Genomic DNA, 22,142 nt, shown 5'->3' with positions numbered 1-22,142 from the left:
CTCTGTTTCTCTCTCTACAGATGCCTCCTGACCTGCCGAGTATTTCCAGCATTTTCTGTTTTTATTTCATGGAATTCTTATGCCTGGTAAAAGCAGGCGTAAGGCTGGCTTTTACCAGCATTAGTTTATAAATATAGAAAAATAAGATTTTATCACTCACTTATAACCTTATCTTATTGGACAGGGTTTTTAATTTATATTAAGCCCCGTTAAAACATATTAAAAAAATTAAATTATTGTTTAACATATTCAATTAAACGCCATTTTAATTAATTTTATATATGTAATGGATTTTTATTTTATTTCAGTGTGTTGCCGCATTTTTGCAGTCATCTCCATTCATACTTTTGACAGTTGCGTGTACGGAACTGGCAAAAGTATGAATGGGGGAATTGGACTCCCCCCCCCTTCCATTGGTTGAGCTGGCCCATGTGATCCCAGGAGCGCTTGCGAACCGCATGGGCCTCTGCGCATTTCGAAGAGGAGAGGCCCGGGGCGGAAGCCTACCAGCAGGTAGGTTCGTAGAATTTTTTCCGATGGGTGGCATCCGCCGCAGGAAGTCTCTGATCGGAAATTCAGGGCCATAGTGCCTTTAACGACCGCGGGATGTCCCAAAGCCTTTCACAGCAAATGAGGTACTTTGAGTGTAGCCACTGTTGCAATGTAGGGAAATGTGGCAGATAATTTTTGCATAGCAAGGTCCCACAAAACAGCACGGAGATAAGTAATCGGATAATATTGGCCAGACCACCAGGAGAGCGCCCACGGGATCTTTACGTTTACCCGAGAGAGCAGTTTAATGTCTAATCCGAAGGAAGGCCCCTCAGCACTGCATGTTAGCCTAAATTATGGGCTCAAGTCTCCGGCGGCGGGGGGGGGGTTAAATCCACGCCCTTCTGACTCAGAGGCGAGAGTGCTGTCACTGAGCCAAGTCCTAGTTTTTATAACTTTCTAAGACCAATCAAAATGGCTAAGGAGCGATTTTGCATAACACAATTTCATTAACAGGATTGACAGAAAACCAGCCAATTCTGACACACTTGCAATAATTCTTCCACATTTCGTAAGTTACCGAGCCACTAAATCAGCATAAAATGTAAAAATATTGTTCATCCAGCTGTCACATGCACAAAACGTCTCAAATACCAAAAGCCCTGTGTCTGCGACTGGGCCAGGGAGATGCTGGTCAATTGAACAAATGGACAAACCGGATAATGAGAGACACAAAGACTGGTAATAGTGTCACAGAACACATGTGAACTCGGGGTTGAGTACTGCAAGGAGCTTAAAGGAGGTCTGCACAAGACAAATATGAAAATGATGTTAAGTGATGTTTGTTATATATCATTGCAGAAAAAAACTGTTCACACAGAGAACGGAATGAATTTCAATGTGCCAAGTCACCCTGAGGGAAGATTTCCTTTCGATGCCAGATGCAGTGAAATCAAATCACATTAGTGAGGATTTTTCTCCTGAGTTATTCCAGTTTTCTGCTGGGTGAGGGTGGGGTGAGGTCTTAGGAGTCTCCAGCCATTTTGGTTACCATCACACCCCCGCAGCATCACATCCGCTGGATGCTGGAAATGCATGCCCTAGAATGCGTGGGTGAAATTAAATGAGATGGTAATAACAGCAGGCGCCATATTTCCCCCATCATTGTCACTTCACCAACACTAGGACTCTAGTTGCTCCATGTATTAGCTGTCCAGTATTCCTAGGGGCAACACACACTCTGGCACCTTAACTGGCCACAGAAGTCAGTAGAGAGCCGGTAAATGGAGTTCCCAATCAACGGATTGTTGCCATTTTTACAGGGACAGATGTATCTTGGAAAATTTGACAACAACTCTGCAGCAACAGGGATTTAATCTCTTCCCCCCACCCGCCCCCCCCCCCCCCCACTCATCACCCGACAGGTTTCCCAGCACAGATGGAGACACCACTGGAAACCGGCCAAATATATTAGGCTGACTCTCGGGAACGTTCCGGGAGACGTGCTAAGCACGTCCCATTCAGTCAACATTCTGGTGGATCTTGGCTATTTGTTGTACTTCCATATATCATTTTACTACATTCAATAACAAAGGAAATCTTCACACACACACACACACACAAACTACCCAGCCTAACTTGCATTGCTCTCATCTTTAAAGGAAAATTTTGCATAGAATAGAAGGACGAGGAGTGGAGCAGGTGGTGGAGCCTTCAAGGAGAAGCTATGCACAATTCTCATCACGCTCAATGAGTAGAAAGGGAGGCAGATCAGAGGTTGGAAGGAGTTCACAGGTTAACTGGTACGTAGGACAACATTCAAAATTTGCAATAGTACAACCGCACATACCAATTATGCACAAGTGCTCAATAGTTTAATTAGTGATAATGCCGTACCCCAATGGCCAAGTGTCTGCCCATCTGCTCTCTTCACAGAGCAAGGGGAGTCGAGCAGTCAGGACTCAGAAGAGCACCAAAAGCCACACACTTGAACAGACAGATACCTTGCAGCTCACCTACAATGATGAGCAAGCACAGCCAACTGTCGATGAAGGACGAGCAGAGATAGGGTTTGATAAGGGGTGAGGAGGCGGAAGGCAGGGGTCAGGTTGCCCTCTGTTCCACCTGAGTCACGGTAAGATAGTGATCGTTAGTGGGCCAGCTTTCCAGTGCACCATGCTGAGCAATTACCGATCTCAGTACTTTAGTGCAAAAAGTACTCGGGTCCCAGACCAAGTAATCATAGCCAGTTTCAACTCACTTAGAGAGGAGTTACGGATAACCACGAGGGAGGGATTTAGAGAACTCAGCTTCCCATTGTTCTATGCTGAGAGAGAAGAGTGGGCATCATGAGATGCCCTCCAGTAGTGCCATATGTGAAGCAGCACAGGAGACGCTGATTGCCATTCATATAAATGCTGCTCCATTTCTTAGCACTCCACAGGTGATAGCAGGTGTGGAACTTTAAAAGCAAAGAGGCCAAAACTCCAGAAAAATGGCACTGAAGCAGGTGCATCAGGGGAAGTAGCACATCCAGGTTACAGGACCAGTTGGTTAAGTAACCACCCACCACAGCAAGAACTTAGTAGAAGCATGTGGATAAGGAATGTGCAGAAGTTCACAACCGTAAAGGAGTTTATACACCAGGAAAATACATGCAGTCTCTCATTTGTTATTGCACAGAAGAGTCCAAAAGTAAATCAAATTTAGTGAACTCAGTTCTTAGCAAAAACTGGAAAACAGGGGCCTATAGCACAGCTTAAAGATCAGGTCAGCAAGGACCCTCAGCCTACCATCATCCTAGTCTTCCATGTGGCAACTGCTCCTCCTTCAAGCACACAGGCAAGTCCATCCCTGGCAATGTTGTGCATAATGCAGCATAGTCATAGCTTTGTTAACCACCTCTGGAAACAGGTTTAGATCCCCAGGTCACCACAGGCATCTGAAGCACTGCTTTAGCACCTCAAATATCAGCCCAATAACTATTCTAGTTCACCCATGTGCTTTGTTGTATCTGTTTTCTGCTGTGGTAGGAGCAGGAGTAGGCCATTCAGCCCCTTGAGTCCATCATTTAATGAGAGCATGGCTTGGTTAGCAAAAAAATCTATCGATCTCAGATTTAAAATTATTTATTGAGCTAACATCTACTGTTTTTTGTGGGAGAGTTCCACACTTCTACCACCCTTTGTGTGAAGAACTATTTCCTAACTTCTCTCTTGAATGACCTGGCTCTGATTTTAAGTTTGTGTCCCCTTGTCTTGGACTACTCCCCCCATCCTGCAGAAAAAGTTTCTCTATCTACCCTATCAATTCCTTTTAGAGCTTAAAACCTCAGCCTAGTTACATAATCTTTCCTCACAGTGTAAACTTTGGAGCCCTGGTAACATTCTGGTGAATCTGCGCTGCACTCCTTCCAAGGCCAACATATCCAGGGGTTGTGCAGCAGTTTCAGCAATGGTTACACTATGTAGCCCATAATCCTGAGGGGCCAGCCATTCATCATTCCTTCTCCTTCAAAGAGCTGCGTTTGATTTCCTCAATGAAAGCATGATGCCTTCTCCTCATAAGGTGTACCTTGTGTACAGCAATACTCTATACAATAGAATGCCAACAATGTGGTAAAGCTAAAAGCTGCTTCAGCATATGTAGGTGGGTAAATGGCCAAACAGGGCTTCAGTTATCCCCTAAATGCAGTGTTAGATGGCAAAATGGCCGACTCCTGGGATGGTCCTGTTAGATGTATGGAATGTCATCATTAAAAAGCAAAGTTGAAGGCAGTGGTAGCTTTCACTGCCTTGGTAGTGCAGTGAGGTTGGTTAACTGCCCTTGGGGATCTGCGTGGCCCAGAGGGGGCAACTCATACACAAACCCATGCTGAATCTGAGCCCCATCTTGCACTACTCCATCACCAAGCTATCGTGATAGATCTGTCGACTGGCTTAGTTTGGGGTGTGGGCCATGCACCTCGTTGTCCTGCGACACCCTCTCCTGCTGTGGGCCTAAATACTCCTCAGACTAAAATGGCTTTGTTCAGGTCATTATTCTACCCATTTTGCCCTACCAACAAGGCAGCTATTATTTTAAAACTCATTCTCTAAGTACTCCACCCTCCAACCTTTCCTTTGGTAATAATTCTCCCCTCGATATTGTTAAATGTTATGGGATAATAACACTCCTGTTGCAAGTAATACATACAAGCCCTGGTGTTGTCTCTGCTGCTACTTTTCCGCTATTAAAGAAAATTAAAAAGTCAAATGATTTAAATTTCCCCAAAAAACAATAATTTCCCTATCAAAGGCCCATGCATGTTTTCATTAATTTTCTAAAATATTAATTAAATTTAATATACACACACCTCAGCCACAAGCTAATGAACAAACATTCCTCAATGTATCATTTTATATTAGATCCTACATATTTATAGACTTCAACACAATTATTACCCTCAGGGGCTTTCAGTTGGCAGGAGGGCCCCCAAAGGCTGTGGAAACGTTAATGAATTTTCCTATTAATGTGCAGAGCTGGCTTCTTGGCAAGTACTGGTATCTCCATCACTATTTAAACATGCTTTACTATTAATTTGTTTAACCCTATGAACGCTATTGGTAATTCAGAACCTAACCATCAGAACCTGACTGAATTTTTCAATTAATACTTCATGCTGTTAACTCTGGCATATTAAAGTTGCTTGAAGAATGCTCATTGCTATTTTTTGGGGGTGGGGGAACATTATATAGTCAAGGCAGATTTTGAGGTGATTAATGGACGACATTTTCTATAGTCAAAAATCTAATATAAAGCAGATGGGTTTCAGAAAAATGATATGAATTTACAGTGAGTAACAGATGTTACATTCTTTTAACTAATTGGGTTTCCATGTGCACCGTTGACAATGAAGACTTTTGATCAAAAACTGTACCTCTGATTACAGAGCTGACAAGCAAAGCAGTCCAGGTGATAAACATTGTCCTTGGCTCTCATGACCATCTCAAAGGCAGGGATCAGCTTGCTGCACGCGGCACAATTCCCCGTCACCCCGAACAACCTGCAAGCGTAGAAGACAAAACAAAATCAGCACTGCGTTTGCACGCACCCCAAGAGCCTGGCATCTTCCTCCAGTTCAAATCAGCACAACATTTATTTGTACCACCCCCCAACCCTACCCGCCGCCCCTGCTAGAAAGCCTTTGCGATCCCGCACAGCCTTGGCCATAGGCCCACCGGACCACGACTCCTTAAGCTTTCAGTTCACACTTTGAGCTCGGATGACACCAGGGATGTGGGGCTTCAGTTATGTGAAGACCGAGAGAAGCTGGAATTATTCTCCTTAGAGCACAGAAGGTTAAGGGGAGATTTAACAGAGGGTTTTGATAGAGTAAATAAGAAGAAACTGTTTCCACTGGCAGGAGGGTCGGTAACTAGAGGTCACAGATTTAAGGTAATTGGCAAAGAACCAGAGGGGAGATGGAGAATTTAAAAAAAAAATAAACGTAGCGAGTTGTTATGATCTGGAATGCGTTGCCTGAAAGGGTGGAGGAAGCAGATTCATTAGTAAATTTCAAAAAGGAATTGGATGGACAGATACTTGAAAAGGAGAAATTTACAGGTCTATGGGGACAGAGCAAGGTAGTGGGGCTAATTGGATAGCTCTTTCAAAGAGCTGGCACGATGGGCCGAATATCCCCCTTTGGAGCTGTGTGATTATACGTGAGACGCACTTCATTGCAGCACAAAACACATTTTCCAAAATTGATTGTACTTTCAGAGGGTAAACTATTAACTCGTTCATTGGGAGAGGGGCAACACTAGCAGAAATTGATGCAGCAATCATGATCTCTTCATAGCTCTCAATCTCCAGAGCAAGCAGTGTGAATCACAGGCCTTAAAAATGTGAACCCAAATGGCACAAGCTTGGAGTCCGATTGTGCTGCCTGCATTTTATATGGCTTTCCGCCACCCCCATTGCAAGAATGGGTTTAGCAAACCCTGCTGTATGGCAACAGTAAATGCTAGAATTCTCATTTACATTATTTAAAAAGACCAACACCTCTGCAGGGTGCCTTGGGAGCACTAACTCATTCTGATTTAAAACCAACACTGTAGGCCATACCAAGTCAAATCCCATATTTGTCACTCGGGAATTTTCTTGGTGAATTTTTTTTTGAGAGACAAAAGGTGAGGGATGTTACCGCTGGGAAATGAAACTCACTCAGTTCAGACACCCAGTGTCAGCATCAGACACTCAGCGGTCAGGTGTAACCAGTGATGGAGCAAAACCCACACACTGCCCGAACAAAGTGTCTTAACCACAGCTTGGCCAGAAGCACCAGGGCTTGATGGACGGCGCAGACATGATGGGCCGAAGGGCCTCTTTCTGTGCTGTATAACTCTATGACCACCTACTGCACTGAGGGATTTAATATGCAACCTAAAGTGTTAAAAAAAAAAAATCTAGGTTATTTGCAAAAATAAAATTAGAAAGTGGTACAAAAAATGAGGCATTATCTCCCTAAAAAGTAAATTTTTATTTGTTATCCGGCATCTACTCACGTCTACCAGATGTATCTTTAACTGAGCCACTCTTTATCCCAGTTGCTCCCATTCCATATTAAATGTTATTTATCCCTACCTTTGCAATCAGAGGCAGGAAGGTGTGGCTATCCCAGCTGCCCCCTGCCATGTGAAACAGGCCTACTCTCACTTTAAAGGAATAGACCTCCTGTACATCATAGGTAAGACACTGCCTCCCAGTGGTAGTCCCGAGAAAATCACTGCAAGAGCAGTATAGAACTGCTCAAGTAACAGTAACAAGAACAAGGACTTCAGCACACGAAGGGCAGGAAGGTAGATGCAGATACAGATTGGTTGGGTGAGTAAAGGCACCCTGGAGAAGGGGACAAGGAGATAAAGATAACCCAGAACAATAAGATGGGAAGATTCCTGCTGTTTAGCCATTAAAAGCAAAAGCACAAATGTGTTCTTTATAAACATGCTTGTGATTTCACTATAGAGGCAGAGAGTCTAAGATTCTTAGATGAGTTGCAGACATTTATGTTGGTAGCCAGTTAGACTCATCTAATTTGGAAGCCCACCCAAAGATGTGGTTGCCCATCAGGCATATTAAAGGATTTCTTCAACAACTATCTCCCAAGTTGTTTTTCAAACACACACTGCAGAGATTAATGTTTAGTTACATTACCAGTGAAAGGTTGCTGAAGTTGTGGATAAGGCAGAACTTTCTACAATTTAACATAGGCAAGACCAACACAATCCTGTTCACCTTCTGCTAAAAGCTTGGCACCCTAACCCAGTTCCATCTCTTCCTTTGGTTGTTTGCTCAGACTGAACCTGCTGGCGCACGATCTCTGTGCTTTCATTGACCACTCCTCACATCCTATTCCGCACCAGGTTCCGTCACCCCAGTCCTCATCAACCTAGTTGCCCTTGTTTGTAAGTGAAAGCCACTAAAATTACTAATAAATGTTGTAGGAAATATTTGAAGGGTAAAGTTAACACATAACGCGTTAGAGAGGGTGCAGAGGAGGTTCACCAGGATGTTACCAGGGCTGGAGCGCTTCAGCTTTGAAGAGAGACTGGGCAGATTGGGTTTGTTTTCCTTGGAGCAGAGGAGGCTGAGGGGGGACATGATTGAGGTGTACAAAATTATGAGGGGCATAGATAGGATGGATGCTGAGGAGCTTTTTCCCTTAGTAGAGGGGTCAATAACTAGGGGGCATAGATTCAAGGTAAAGGGCGGGAGGTTTAGAGGGGATTTGAGAAAGAACTTTTTCACCCAGAGGGTGGTTGGAGTCTGGAACTCACTGCCTGAAAGGGTTGTGGAGGCAGAAACCCTCAACATTTAAGAAGCATTTGGATGAGCACTTGAAATGCCATAGCATACAAGGCTACGGGCCAAATGCTGGAATATGGGATTAGATTAGACAGGGCTTGATGGCCGGCGCGGACACGATGGGCCGAAGGGTCTCTATCCGTGCTGTATTACTCTATGACTCTATATATGCTCTTGGCATGGATCCTCACCCACCAGAAGCACATATCAGAGAACTGCTCATGGACAGTCCATGATTTTTGGATAATAAAAATAATGAGCAGAAAACTATGGCTGCATACGTGCCATTTCTCAGTATGTGCTCCTGTGGATCAGGCTCCAAACTAGGAGCATGGGGTGGAAGATTTACTCTTAGATGCCACAATGAAGATAAAAAAACAAGTAGTCAAAAGGCTGGTTAATTTTTGCAATGCATTTGCACCACTAGCCTTTGGATTGTATGGTGTATACCCAGAACGTGAGTGACTAATATCACAGATATATAATTTCCACTGGCCTTCAGGCTAGTCCAGACTGGTTTTAAGGAAAATTATATTTGAGTTTCCACAGATAGCAGAGTGAAGTGTACACTCTGGTGAAGAGCTTTCAGATACAGCATCAAATTTCATTGTACTCGAGTTTATTTAGCTTGTAATCAATAATTGGGTTGAAAATGAAACCGAAAATTCATAAGAGCTGAGAATTTGTAATGTGATAGTAAATAGATTTTCTAGAATTAGTTTAGACGTACTGATAAGAAATATGGTCAACTTAGCCAGATAGATGGTCTAATTGGCACTCCCTGACTAGATACAATGAATAACAGAACAACGATCTTAGAAAACCATGCAAAAAGCACCTCAGTTGGAATTTCTGCAATGTTTTACTCTACTATTGAGAAAGCTACAGACAAACAGTGCACCATTTCTCATTTATGATAACATAAGAGGATATACTGCAAGGCTCCACCCTTAGCTAAGTCAATTGCCACCCAAGTTTGCCTTCAAATATGGCCCAGACTTGGCCAAAGCCTGGGTAGACGCAAGCATGAGCTGCAGGGACAGCCCCATAGTGTTATAGGGCCATCTCCAACCTGTGCTTCCATCTGGCGATGCTCCATACTGGGAGTGACCCTCATAATTGTCAGCTGTGGCTCAGTTGGCAGCACCTTCGCCTCAGAGTCTGAAGGTTGTGGGTTCAAATCTGGCTCCAGAGACTTGAGCACAAAAATCTAGGCTGACGCCAGTGCAGTGCTGAGGGAGTGCTGCACTGTCGGAGGTGCCGTTTTTCGGATGAGGCGTTAAACCGAGGCCTCGTCTGCTCTCTCAGGTGGACATAAAAGATCCTGAGCAGGGGAGTTATACCCGGTGTCCTGGCCAACATTTATCCCTCAATCAACGTCACAAAATCAGATTATCTGGTCATTATCACATTGCTGTTTGTGGGAGCTTGCTGTGCGCAAATTGGCTGCCGTGTTTCCCGCATTACAACAGTGACTACACTTCAAAATGTACTACATTGGCTGTAAAGCATTTTGGGACGTCTGGTGGTCGTGAAAGGCGCTATAGAAATGCAAGTCTGTCTTTCTTTCTATAAAATTACCCTAATTAGAGCTTGTTCTGCTGAGATGGGCATTGCAGAATGTTGAATGGCATTTTACAGCATCTTTGTGCTGCAAGGTTTGCTAGTGAATCTGGGGCCAACACAAAAAAAACCTTTATGCAGGTTTCCACGCATATTTTCCACGGCAAAGGAGATTGGAGGGTCTGGATTGAATGGTTGTGGCAATTCTCCAGCTGTCCTACTATTGTGCTGGTAATAGTAATCATAGAACAGGCAACATTACACTGGGGAGCACTGCAATATGAAATGGGCCACTGCAGCACCTCCAGTCTTGAGAAACATATGGTGTATATACTGCAGAATATAATTAGTTACTGAAATTAGCTGTTTGCATTTTGATCATGTAGCCTAACTGCCAGCACACAGGGAAAAACAGACTCTATTCGCAGTATTTCTGCATGTACTGTTAGCAGTTTGATTATTTGCTATAAAGCACTGTTATAAGAAAAGTGAACTCAGTCATCCTGCCTGTCAAGACAGCAATTCCACTGCTTCACTAACTGGACAGCAGTGCTGGGGATCACAAATTAGTTCCGAAACTAAAATTAAATAAAGGAGTATTTAAAGTATTCCGTCATGTACTTTGTACATCTAACATATACTGTGTTCAATAATGAAGCAAAGTTGCAATTTTTAAAAGCAGACAACCATTTTGTTTTTATTTGTATATAATCAACACAGATCAATTCTAATTTTGATTGGAGTTTGACTCTCCAAGTCTCTATTATCTCGGTGGAAACTAAAACAGAAACACTAAAAGAAACAATCTCACCAATTGAATTCCTAGGTGATGAGGACTTTTAACAATGTAAATTCCATCTTTGGCTCTGTTTATACTCAAGCTAAATGACACCATACTTAGGTTTGTACTTAGTTCGCCCCTCCCCATCTCCCATTAACTTTCTTCCTGCCTGAGCTCCTTGCCGAGGTAGAGTTTGTCCCATATCTCAAGTGCCCATTCTTCACGAGAACACTTGGCACTGATCATCAGTGGGGACCTTTAACCATCGAGACATCGCAGCCGAACCAATCCTGTCCTTCCCCAATGTCCACACATGCTTTTTCAGCAGGGGTCGCTCGCTCAGGAGCAAACAGTTGCAGGAAGCTTGGCCCATTTTGGCCACCCTGACCCAAAAGAGTTGAGGTCAATTGGAGTGTCTCCTACAGTCAGTGTGGCCGAGGTCAACTAACTGAGGATAGAACCGGTGACCTTCCAGGACTGCATGGCCTAGCTACTCACCAGAAAAATTGTGCCTTTGGGAAAGCCCAAAGTTTACACTAAATTATTGCAATGAAGGTTAAAAAGACTTGTTTATATAGCGCCTTTCACAACCACTGGACGTCTCAAAGCACTTTACAGCCAATGAAGTACTTTGAGTGTAGTCATTGTTTTAATGTGGGAAAAGAACATTAACTACACTGCAAAGATTTTAACAAATGAATAGATGTTAATCAGAAGCTTTAAAACTAAACATATAGCTCCAACATTTAACTAAGTTCCTATCTGGGAAATGTTTGCAATTGATCTGAAACCACAGGAAACATTTGACTCACTTTTCAGAGTCTCAGGTCAGGAATTGACTGCCAACATTAGAAAATAGTTTTTAAAAAAAGACTCTCAATCTGTTTCAAGGTGGAACAAAATGTAGCCACTACACAAAAAAAACACCGTTACACTGCAATGGGTTTTCCAATATTGGGGCCATCTTTACTAGCGACATAAGCAGGTAGCTGCAGTAATATGTCCTGCTCACGTGGGGAAAGCAGAGTGCTGCACATGAACTCAAACTGGGCTCTGTTCATTACCTCTGACTGCTGCTGAACTTTCTAGTGATAGTAACTTCATTCTGTACTTTAGACTCGAGTGGTAATTGAAGTAAAACTAACTGGCCCATCATTTCCTCATTTATCCCAGTCTCGAGAAGTCACGCGTGTCCCCCTCCACAATTTTCCTATCCAGGGAATTTTGAAAAATGAGATTCAATTTCTTTCCCTTACTTTCCTCCAGTCAGAGCAGTGAAGATTCTTGGAATGTCTTTTTATGTTGGCTCTGTAGCGAAGCTCTCCAGATCATTCCTCCAGCCGCCTTCTGCTCTGCATTATACCAATTACTGAGGCCTCACTTGGGAGCGCTGATTGTACCACAGATTTCAAATGATGCACCGAATATGATCCAATACCATGAAGCCCAAATCCAAACCACTGCATTCCCAGATTTATTTCCACAAAACATTTTAATATCAACACAACTGAAATCTTATTTTTGCCTAATTACTGGTTCTGGACTTTATGGAATTGAAATGGCCATCAACCAATGTTTAGTTAAACAAAAAGGAGAGTGAAAACCAGTGGGATACCAGCAGGATATACTATTAGGAAAGGGCCAATTTTTGCTTGTTATTTTGCTAATGCATAATTACACACAGGAAAGATTGCCAAAGTGCATTCAGTTCCAGATCAGATGGTGCGAGAGTCCGCTATCTGGGAATAACAATACAGGAATGCACAAGGAGTCTCAGACTCTGCCAAGGAGGCTGTGCTTGAAGGTGGACTATCTGGTTCAAGTGAACCTGCAGGAATAGTCAACCATCCTCACTGCATTACCAATGACAGTGAAGGTCACCACAGCATCTTATAGGAACCTTGCAGGGGCTCACAGGGAATATGAAAGGATCAGCACTTCATTAAGGAACCTTGCATCACCACACACCCACCTATATGCATACAATGCAGCAATAAAGCACAGGTAGCAAAAGATCTTCCAAATTGATACCTTCAAGGTGTGAGGCTTCACACACAGCCAATCACTTCTAATGGTTTTACCTAAACAGGAACAGCCATTACTCAATCAACACACAAATGGCAAGTGACCAGCACCACAATACATGGTTCCTGGGGGATGCAGAGGGAAGGGCACATGAAACTTTTGTTCTTGAGCAGTGAAATACACCACCACTCTGGGAAGGAGGATGGGGCAGTTCTCATGAATATGGTACAACTATGCTAGTGCAACAGCAGCAAAGCACGTGGGCAAACCAAGGCCCCCACCCTCCCCACACACTGGGCAGACATTTGCATTATTGAAGCTTCACTTTAGATGCATGGACATGCCTGGGAGGTGGCCTTGAAGAATATTCCAGAAAAGGTCCACAAACTTTAAACAACATGCTGCAAAATACTACTACAGACAGAGGGCAGCTGCAGCCCGTGCGAGAAAGCATTGCAGACAGAGGGATATGCCTGCGAGGAGCTAACTGCCCAGAACCAACAGTGTGCTCGGAATGTGGGCAACATTACTTTGTATTGGACATACTTACAATCATGGGACTATTTGCTTTACTGCTTTGGTTTTGTATATATTCTGTATATATTTAGTTTTGGGCATCTAACACTTTTCTGCACAAGAATGATGGACTACAAGATATAAACTGATTAATATAAAACACCTTTCTTGCTCCCAATTGCGTGAGCCAGTTTTGCATAGCAGAAACTCAGGTGTGCGCTCCCTGTGATTTTATGATCAGATTATTATGGAGCAAGACAGGATTGTGAATTCCCAACATGTGCACCTGATATGTGAACACTGCACTTGGTGCACTAAAGATGAAAATTCAGTTAAAAGTGGATGGATGAATTTAATAAAATTTGCGCAGTTGTATACGAGTTTTTGTTTTAAAATATTTTTATTTGTGCGTTTGTATCTTCTGCGATGAACTTCTTCATGCTGTCCTACTTCTATGTGTTCCTTCGATGAAGGATAAGCAATGGTGAGTTGTTGCATTAGTCCATGGACTACTTGCAGCAAGAACGGAAAGCTCACTACTTGTATCTGACTAATCCTGATGGGACTGCATCAATGTTGAGATGATACTTTGCTAACTTCAATGTGGCTTATTATAAGATGGTGCCAACCATCACTTGTGCAAGGTTACATAGTGTCACAGACTGCTGCTGACAGGAGTGCCTCCAATTGCTGCTGTACTCCTCGCATCACTGCTGGAAGGCGACTTCTAGGATGTTTTGTCATCTGTGTGAACAGTGGTTAAGAGATTTGAGTCCCTCCCTCGTGGACGACAGCTCTCATTCGCAACAGCTGATGCAGCCATGAGTGAACATTGGGGATTGGATCCCAAAGCCTTTATAGAAACAGGAGAATGATTCAGGAGATGCGCCGATGTCTATGTCCTGTGTAATCGAAGCATCTGCTGCAGTTGCTATATACACATCTGTAAACTGTAGACAAGCGTTGCTCCTCGACACTCAGATGGGCAGATGGCGTCGAATATCTCGGCGTTGGACTTTCCTGCACTACCCGGATCACTTGTGTACAAAGAGGCAAGTGGCTCCTTATTAAAACCCTGCTTCTGTAATAGACGTAGGCCTAGAAATTCGGTGGCGCCCCGCCTGGGCGCCGGAATTACTGCTCTGGGCGGAGCCGCTTGCGCCAGCCCGATATTCAGTTTCTGCACCCCAAACGGAAGCGGGGCGCTGCTCGAGGCGCCCCGCATCCTTCTTGGGGCGCTGCAACTCAATATCGCAACGCAAAGTGCCACAGCGCCACATGCTGCGGCACGGCGCGCTGCAGTACTGCAGGCCTTCCTCCCCTTCTTAAAAGGGGAGGGGCCTGCACCAGCGCGATCAGAGATCGCGAGTGCCGGCAAAAGAGCCCGGCACCGAGGAGAAGTGCCAGGCTCTTGGGACACAGCCGGCACTGCCCGGGGGGGGGGGGGGGGGGGGGGCGGCGGCTCAGGAGGCCGGGGACGGTGGCGCGAGGAGGTGCTGGCAGGCGGCCACCAAAAAAAATGGCCGCCTCGCACCTCCCCTTTAATTAGTGCCACTACCACCGCAGGTAGGCCCCCCTGAACCGGTTGCAAATTGCAGCAGGGGGCGCGACCAAATATCGCGATCGGGGCGGTAGCGGGGCGCTGCGCACACCGATGACGTCATCGGTGGCGGCGCAGCGCTACAGGCTAACGCCGCCATTAGCGCCCCGCTAAATTTCGCGGGAGGCGTGGCCAGTGGCGCTAAACCCACTAAGTGCCCTCTTTGGGTGCTAACTGGTGGCGCAGCCCACTGAATTTCTAGGCCTTAATTTCAAAAGGAGGCATAGTAAAGTTTGTATCCCCATGGACATTTAATAGAGCACAAGTGATAATGATGGTTATTAACAGTGCTTGGTGCCTAATGCAATTCCTCCTGAACATCACTATTGAATCCTTCCCAAACATGTTTATTTGTGGCAATGACTGATTTAAATGTGGCTGGTGTTCTGGCGGGTAGCACACTTTGGTTTTGGTTGATGGGTAACTGTGTTGTCCATTCTCTATGAAAGCAGCACTGTACAAAATGAGTACGTAAGCAGACTTATCTATACCAGTCCTGTATTGTCATTATGTTCTCGATTATGTGCTTGGGCCCAACCACTGTTCATGTAGCATTTTACACAAATCACAGATTATCTCAACAATACAGTGCACAGCACATGAGCTTCACGACTGCCAAGGTCTCACTCTTGAACAGCTCAATAGCATGTTCCTATGGGGTCGTGGCCTAATCTTTGGAGGTCCACCACCTGCTCAACCCTACATTTTCCAATAGTACGTTAACTTTAATTTTAACCTGTAGTTAAACAGGATTGAAATGAATTCATTTGCCTCATGAAAATTCTTTGTTGCGGTAAAGTCTCTCGGCCATCAAGGCACAGACATGATATCTAGAATCCTGCTATTGTCAGTCCTTAACATCTCTCTGTCAATTCTTTGCAATTAACTATTGGGGGACCTGGGTGGTGCAGTGGGTTAGACACAGGCCATGCAGTTCCAGGCTCTGGGCTCAATTTCAGCCTTGACGGATGTGATGAATGTCCCATGTGTAAAGATTCTGTGCAAAGTAATTTTTTTTGCTCTCAATTCCATTCCTAATGGACCTAGGCCTACAGCACAGAACTGCCCCAAACTCAGTACTAAAACTTGGGGAGGGCAGCCTCCCGTGATTGGGGCTGAGGCACATTGTGGAGCTCTGATCAGCATCTGGCTGTGCTTCATCTGACCTAGGAATGTCCGATTAACACTGGGGTACCCGAAATGGGAAAAATGTTAAGTGTTTCATTCCCCAACATCCCTCATCTTGAGGGGGACGAAAATAAACTACTTTCCTTCCTGTGCATATATATCACATGCCACTACTTTACAATTATATTCATGCCTTACTTTTAAACACTCATTTTTTCTCCCTTCCACACTCCTTCTCGAGTTTGAGACAGCAGTCAGCATTTTTCAATTACAATTGCACAGTCCATGAATGACTGAAAGAACTTTTATATTTACACTTGTTAAGGGGCTCATTAGCTTTGAGAAGTGTTTGAGGATTATTGTAGAGGTAATGAGTTTTTCCAGTTACCTCCAGTGAAATCATTTAGTAATCGCACTTTTCTGGAGAAGTCCCATGACTGTTAATTGAGAAAAACAAGGCATTTTTCAGCAAAATAGACTGGCATATTTTTGCAGTTCACAGCCACCCATTTATTGGGCTCTTTTGTAAACAAACTGAAGATTTTTGTACATGCCTCCCCCAGCAGTTTGCTTCCCAATCATCCTCCTCCTGAAGATCTTCATTTATTGTTCTGGTATGGGTTCACAGGTGGACCTCACCCAGGGAGAAATGATTCATGCACGAGTCTGGACAATGAGTACCAGAGCACTTCTAGCAGGGGGTCGCTAGCTAGTGGTCAGGAGCCCGAACCAATGTTCCTCTTCTCAACTCAGGGATGCGGAGGACAACTGGAGCACACTGCCATTGCCCTTGCTGAGATTAGTGAACTCAGCCTAGAGTGGGGACCAGCCTGGTCTGTATCCCTCAGCTACTCACTAATAAACCTTCTTTGGCTCAAAGTTTATCCAAAGACATCACATTAATTGTAACTTTATGAATTCCCAAGTAGCAGTTTTATTCTGACTCTGAGTGCACTCTTGCCTCAGGGTAAGATGATCATGGATTGAAGCCCCACTCCAGGACTTGAGCACATAATCTATTACTGAGAGAGTGCTGCATTGTCAGAGGTGCCGCCTTTCAGATAAGATGTTGAACTGAAGCCCTATTTGCTTGTTTAGGGGGGACGTAAAAGATCTTATGACACAATTCAAAAGACCAACATTTATCTGTTAACCAACAGCAGAACAGACTAACTGGTCACTTACCTCATTACTGTTTGTGGTACCTTGCTGTGCCTACATAACAGAAGTGATTGCACTTCAAAAGTAATTCATTGACTACAAAGTGCTTTGGGACAGCCCGAGGATGTGAAAGGCACTATAAATGCAAGCTCATTCTTTCTTTTACAGATTCAGTGATAAAATGCTCAACCTAAGTAGCAAGCCTTCACCTCTGACTAGACTCTTGGCATATTAGGTTCTGTTTTACGGTACTGTTTTATGGTACATCATATTGGCATTCCTTAAACTGAGACTTTGCTTAAAGAAAAGTTCCAATTGAACTAATCTAATAGGACAGCTAAAAATGTTCTTGAAAATTGGGCCCAGTCAAAACAGAATGAGCACCAAGGTCACAAACAAAATGGTTAGATTGGCAACTTCCTATCTGTGCTTTCAGCAGACAGTGGAGGAGAATTTGGAGTCATGGAGAGCGCCAGTGGGGCTGGGAAATTGCCATCCTGCCATCTAAGTAGCAGTGCCCCAAGAACTTCATTTAAATAGTAAAGTCAATTTAAATACACAAGTGGATGGCGCAATCTCCTGTCTGTTTGGCATGGGATCGTGCTGTGCACAGATCTAAGCATAAGCTCCACAGGTGAAAGAATTCAGAATTCAGAAAGCACAAAGGCCGTTCGGTGTGTTTTTATTAAAAATAATGGGCCAGTAATTCCAGTCCCAACGCGCGAGTACGGACGGGGTACTCGCGCGTGGGCCCGTTGGAAGTGCCGGATTTCAGCATGCACAGCGCATGCGCGGGAAACCGGCATTTCCTCCAAGGGGTTCAGAGGTTGAATGGTGGCATAGTGGTTAGCACTGTTGCCTCACAGCGCCAGGGACCCGGGTTCGAATCCAGCCTCGGGTGACTGTGTGGAGTTTGCACATTCTCCCCGTGTTTGCGTGGGTTTCCTCCGGGTGCTCCGGTTTCCTCCCACAGTCCAAAGATGTGCGGGTTAGGTTGATTGGCTATGATAAATTGACCCTTAGTGTTAGGGGGATTAAATACGGGGATAGGGTGGGATGTGTGTTGGTGTAGGGGTTACGGGGATCGGGTGGGGATGTGTGTCGGTGCAGGCTCGATGGGCCGAAATGGCCTCTATCTGCACTGTGGGATTTCTGTGATTCTGTGATTCTGTGTGCGCGCAGGACTCTGCGCGCACGCGTTGAACTTCCTTCTTTTTGACAGGTTTGCCCGTGTGTAAGGGCCTGAACTTTTTAGACATATAAAAAGGAGACGTAAGGACTTGATTCTTTAAAGGTAAGTGGTCTATTATTTAAAATTATAACATTTTTTCCACAGCTTTATTGTTTTTAAGGACTTTACAGTAAGGTAAGTTTATTTTTAGACCCGATTTCTTAAAAAATTATTTTTTTCAAAAATTTGATTAATTGTTTAAAATAGTTTTTAAAAGTTATTTATAATTCATTTAATTAGTGGGATGTTTTTTAAAATTTTATTTAAAGTTTAACTAGTGTTTTGGGCGCCCGTAGTTTTCATGAGTTTGACAGTTTTTACTATCAAACTCATGAATGAAGTTTCCCCTCCCCCGATTGGCTGCCCAGTGCTCACCTGATCCCAGCCGGCACATCGCACTAACTACGCCGCTGGATCAGGCAACAGCTGAACCGGGCCAGTGACAGGAATTCCAAGCAGTCTCAGGCTTCAGCTGTCGGCGCGCCGGGTAAGTGCACATCGGGGGGCTTGCATGTTTTTTTTGAAAGAAAATTGGGAGAGGGGTTTGGAATATCTAAATAAAAACTGTTCAACACAGTCTTACAAAATCATTCGAAAGCTGACTATAATTGATCAGTACTTCAACAGAACAGGAAGAGCTGATAAAAGTGGGAAGAAAAGCTGTTACAATACAAACTTTCATCAGGGCTCAGGTAGCAATCAAGATATCCAAGTGCAAACTACACAGTCCCATGCTGGTCAGCATGCCATTAAAATTAATGATGGGGATGGCATTTAAAACACTCCCAAATGCAGATAAATGAGCAGCCACGAGAGCCAGACCTACCATTATGCCACCAACCACATCAGTAGGCTCCGATTCATCTAGCTGGCAATGACCAAGGAGATCAGACCCCATAGGTTGTGGGTCGTACAGAGCCAGTTGCAGAACAGATCATTTACTTCACAGACACAACTGGCACCATAAGGATGCAACTGCTGGCAGCAGTCAAGGTCACCACAGTTCTCAGTTCCTATCTCCGTCACCTTCCAGGCTAGGATAGGGATCACCCGCAATATCAGTCAATGTGCTGCCCACACATGTATCAAACAGTTAACCAATGGATAGGTCATTAAGGCAGCACTTTCATCTCCTTTCCCATTGAAACGCAACAGCAGCATGACATAGCTGTCCAGTTTCACCACACTGCTACATTTTCCAGCAGAGAGCATTATTGATGACAGCCATTTGCCCAATGCCCCTGGCACTTGCTGCTTCTCACTTGCACACTGTCATTCAACCAATGCCATACCTTCAAGCTCACTGACTGCAATTTTGGGATGTGTGTGTGAAGTCAATGGGAATCGGGGGGGAAACTCTCCACTGGTTTAGTCCAAACATGGACAAAGGAGCTGAATTCCAGAGGTGAGGTGAGAGTGACTGCCCTTGACATCAAGGCAGCATTTGATTGGGTGTGGCATCAAGGAGGCCCAGTAAAACTGAAGTCAATGGGTATCGGGGGGAAAACGCTCCACTGGCTGGAGTCATACCTAGCACAAAGGAAGATGGTTGTGGTGGTTGAAGGTCAATCATCACAGCCCCAGGACATCGCTGCAGGAGTTCCTCAGGGCAGTGTCCTAGGCCCAACCATCTTCAGCTGCTTCATCAATGACCTTCCCTCCAACATAAGGTCAGAAATGGGGATGTTCGCTGATGACTGCACAGTGTTCAGTGCCATTCATAACTCCACAGATAATGAAGCAGTCCATGCCCACATGCAACAAGACCTGGACGATGTTCAGGCTTGGGCTGATAAGTGGCAGGTAACATTCGCGCCACAGAAGTGCCAGGCAAAGACTATCTCCAACAAGTGAGAGTCTAACCACCGCCACATGACATTCAACGGCAGTACCATCATTGAATTCCCCCACCATCAACATCCTGGGGGTCACCATTGACCAGAAACTTAACTGGACCAGCCACATAAATACAGTGGCATCAAGAGCAGGTCAGAGGCTAGGTATTGTGCGGTGGGTGTCTCACCTCCTGACTCCCCAAAGCCTTTCCACCATCTACATTGCACAAGTAAGGAGTGTGATGGAATACTCTCCACTTGCCTGGATGAGTGCAGCTCCAACATCACTCAAGAAGCTCGACACCATCCAGGACAAAGCAGCCCGTTTGATTGGCACCCCATCCACCACCTTAAACATTCACTCCCTCCACTACCAGCATACCGTGGCTGCAATATGTACCATCGACAAGATGCACTGCAGCAACTCACTAAGGCTTCTTCGGCAGCACCTCCCAAACCTGCAACCTCTTCCACCTAGAAGGACAAGGGCAGCAAGCGCATGGGAACACCACCACCTCCAAGTTCCCCTCCAAGTCACACACCATCCTGACTTGGAACAGTTCAAGGCGGCGGCTCACCACCTTCTCAAGGGCAACTAGGGATGGGCAATAAATGTTGGCCTGCCAGCGACACCTACATCCCATGAATGAATAATAAGTTAAAAAAAATTGCTGGTGCTTGGAAATGTTGGTGAGACATACACAGGGGTTGGGAGGTGCTGGCAGGTTTGTAGCCCTAACAAACTACATCCCAAGACTCATCAGAAATTAGAATGTTAGCTCCAAGATATGCCTTCAAACAGAGCTTGCATCATTTGTGTGATTTTTTGGTGTATGGCTCTAAGTGAGTGATCAGGGAGAAGTCAAAACAAGAACCAAGTGGTATTAGCTCCATGTCTGCTGCTTCACGGTCCTCTACTCTTGCTGTCCATGCTCTTGTATCCAAGGATGTTCAGGGCCACCTCTTCCAATGTAGTCAAGGGCTTGCAATTCCTCCACTGAGGGGCTGTTCCCTCATATTCAATGTCAATTAAACATGCCAGTAAACATGTCAGGAGTATTGGTTCACAGTGTAGTCATGCTCAAGGAGCACATACACAGCGACAGGCTTGTACCCAACTTGCAGCCAATCCTGTGTTGCAGTATATGACAAATATGCCATGCAGCTAAAGTTGTGTTGCAATGATTTTGTGTAAAGCCTTCTCAAAACATGCCAAGGTTTTCCAATGGTAACTGAACGTGCACCATGGAGCATGGATATGCGTGGTAAGTAATATATGAAAGATTGGCCATTAGTAAATGTCAACAGGTTGATCGGCAACATTTTGTTGCATGCATGCTTGGACCATGTGCCTGTTAAGTGGCACTGTTGAGCAGTCTTACTTTGCAGCTTTATGTTGTGCTGTCTTTTTCTGTATCTGCCCCCAAGCATTGCAGAGTGTACACAGCGTCGACTATGCTGCCATCTCCTGCCAGGCATAATATTCTGCTTTCCACAGTACCTTGAAATGCCAAAAAGAGCAAACTTTCTCACAACCACCTCAGGCAGCAGCATCACTTGTCCAGTGACTGAAAGTTTCCCCAATCGCCAATTTTGGGAAGCTGCATCTAACAGCTATTGCTCTACATGTGGCCACATCCCTTTAAATACCAGCTGTACAATGACAATGCACCAGATTTCTCAATCACCACTTTGGCATGTTCCCAGGGTTAGGCCCAATCCAAGCCAAGAGCTCGCTTCAAATCCTCAACGAGGGCTAACCTCGGAGCGGGGACAGCCGCTCACTATTTGTAGGAGTACAAAGCTGGCAGCACTTTGGACCCACTACCTCAGTATCAAGACTGGAACAATTATTTAAAGAACTTCAAAAGAAAAGTCTAAAACCAAAATCTGATTTTGTAACGCTACAATTTCAACTGTGTTATAAAGTCTGTGGTACTTTGAAGACAGCAAGTAATGGCC

The 22,142-nt window shown here is 44.7% G+C and overlaps 1 protein-coding gene across 11 annotated transcripts in view; it reads right to left on the bottom strand.

Moving 5' to 3' along the window:
- lmo3 (LIM domain only 3) overlaps positions 1 to 22,142 on the bottom strand; it is a 69,556-nt gene that overhangs the window by 9,331 nt on the left and 38,083 nt on the right. For all 11 annotated transcript variants that reach the window (XM_086010076.1, XM_086010072.1, XM_086010078.1 and 8 more), the window contains one exon: positions 5,411 to 5,536. In XM_086010076.1, coding sequence (XP_085866202.1) covers positions 5,411 to 5,536 — 126 coding nt within the window. The remainder of the gene's footprint in view (positions 1 to 5,410; positions 5,537 to 22,142) is intronic.

Source organism: Somniosus microcephalus, chromosome 17, assembly GCF_052327205.1.
Source record: "Somniosus microcephalus isolate GS21.2 chromosome 17, FLI_Smic_1.0, whole genome shotgun sequence".
Lineage (NCBI taxonomy): Eukaryota > Metazoa > Chordata > Chondrichthyes > Squaliformes > Somniosidae > Somniosus > Somniosus microcephalus.
The sequence above is the reverse complement of the archived record's forward strand: the minus strand, read 5'-3'. Positions and strand labels throughout refer to the sequence as shown.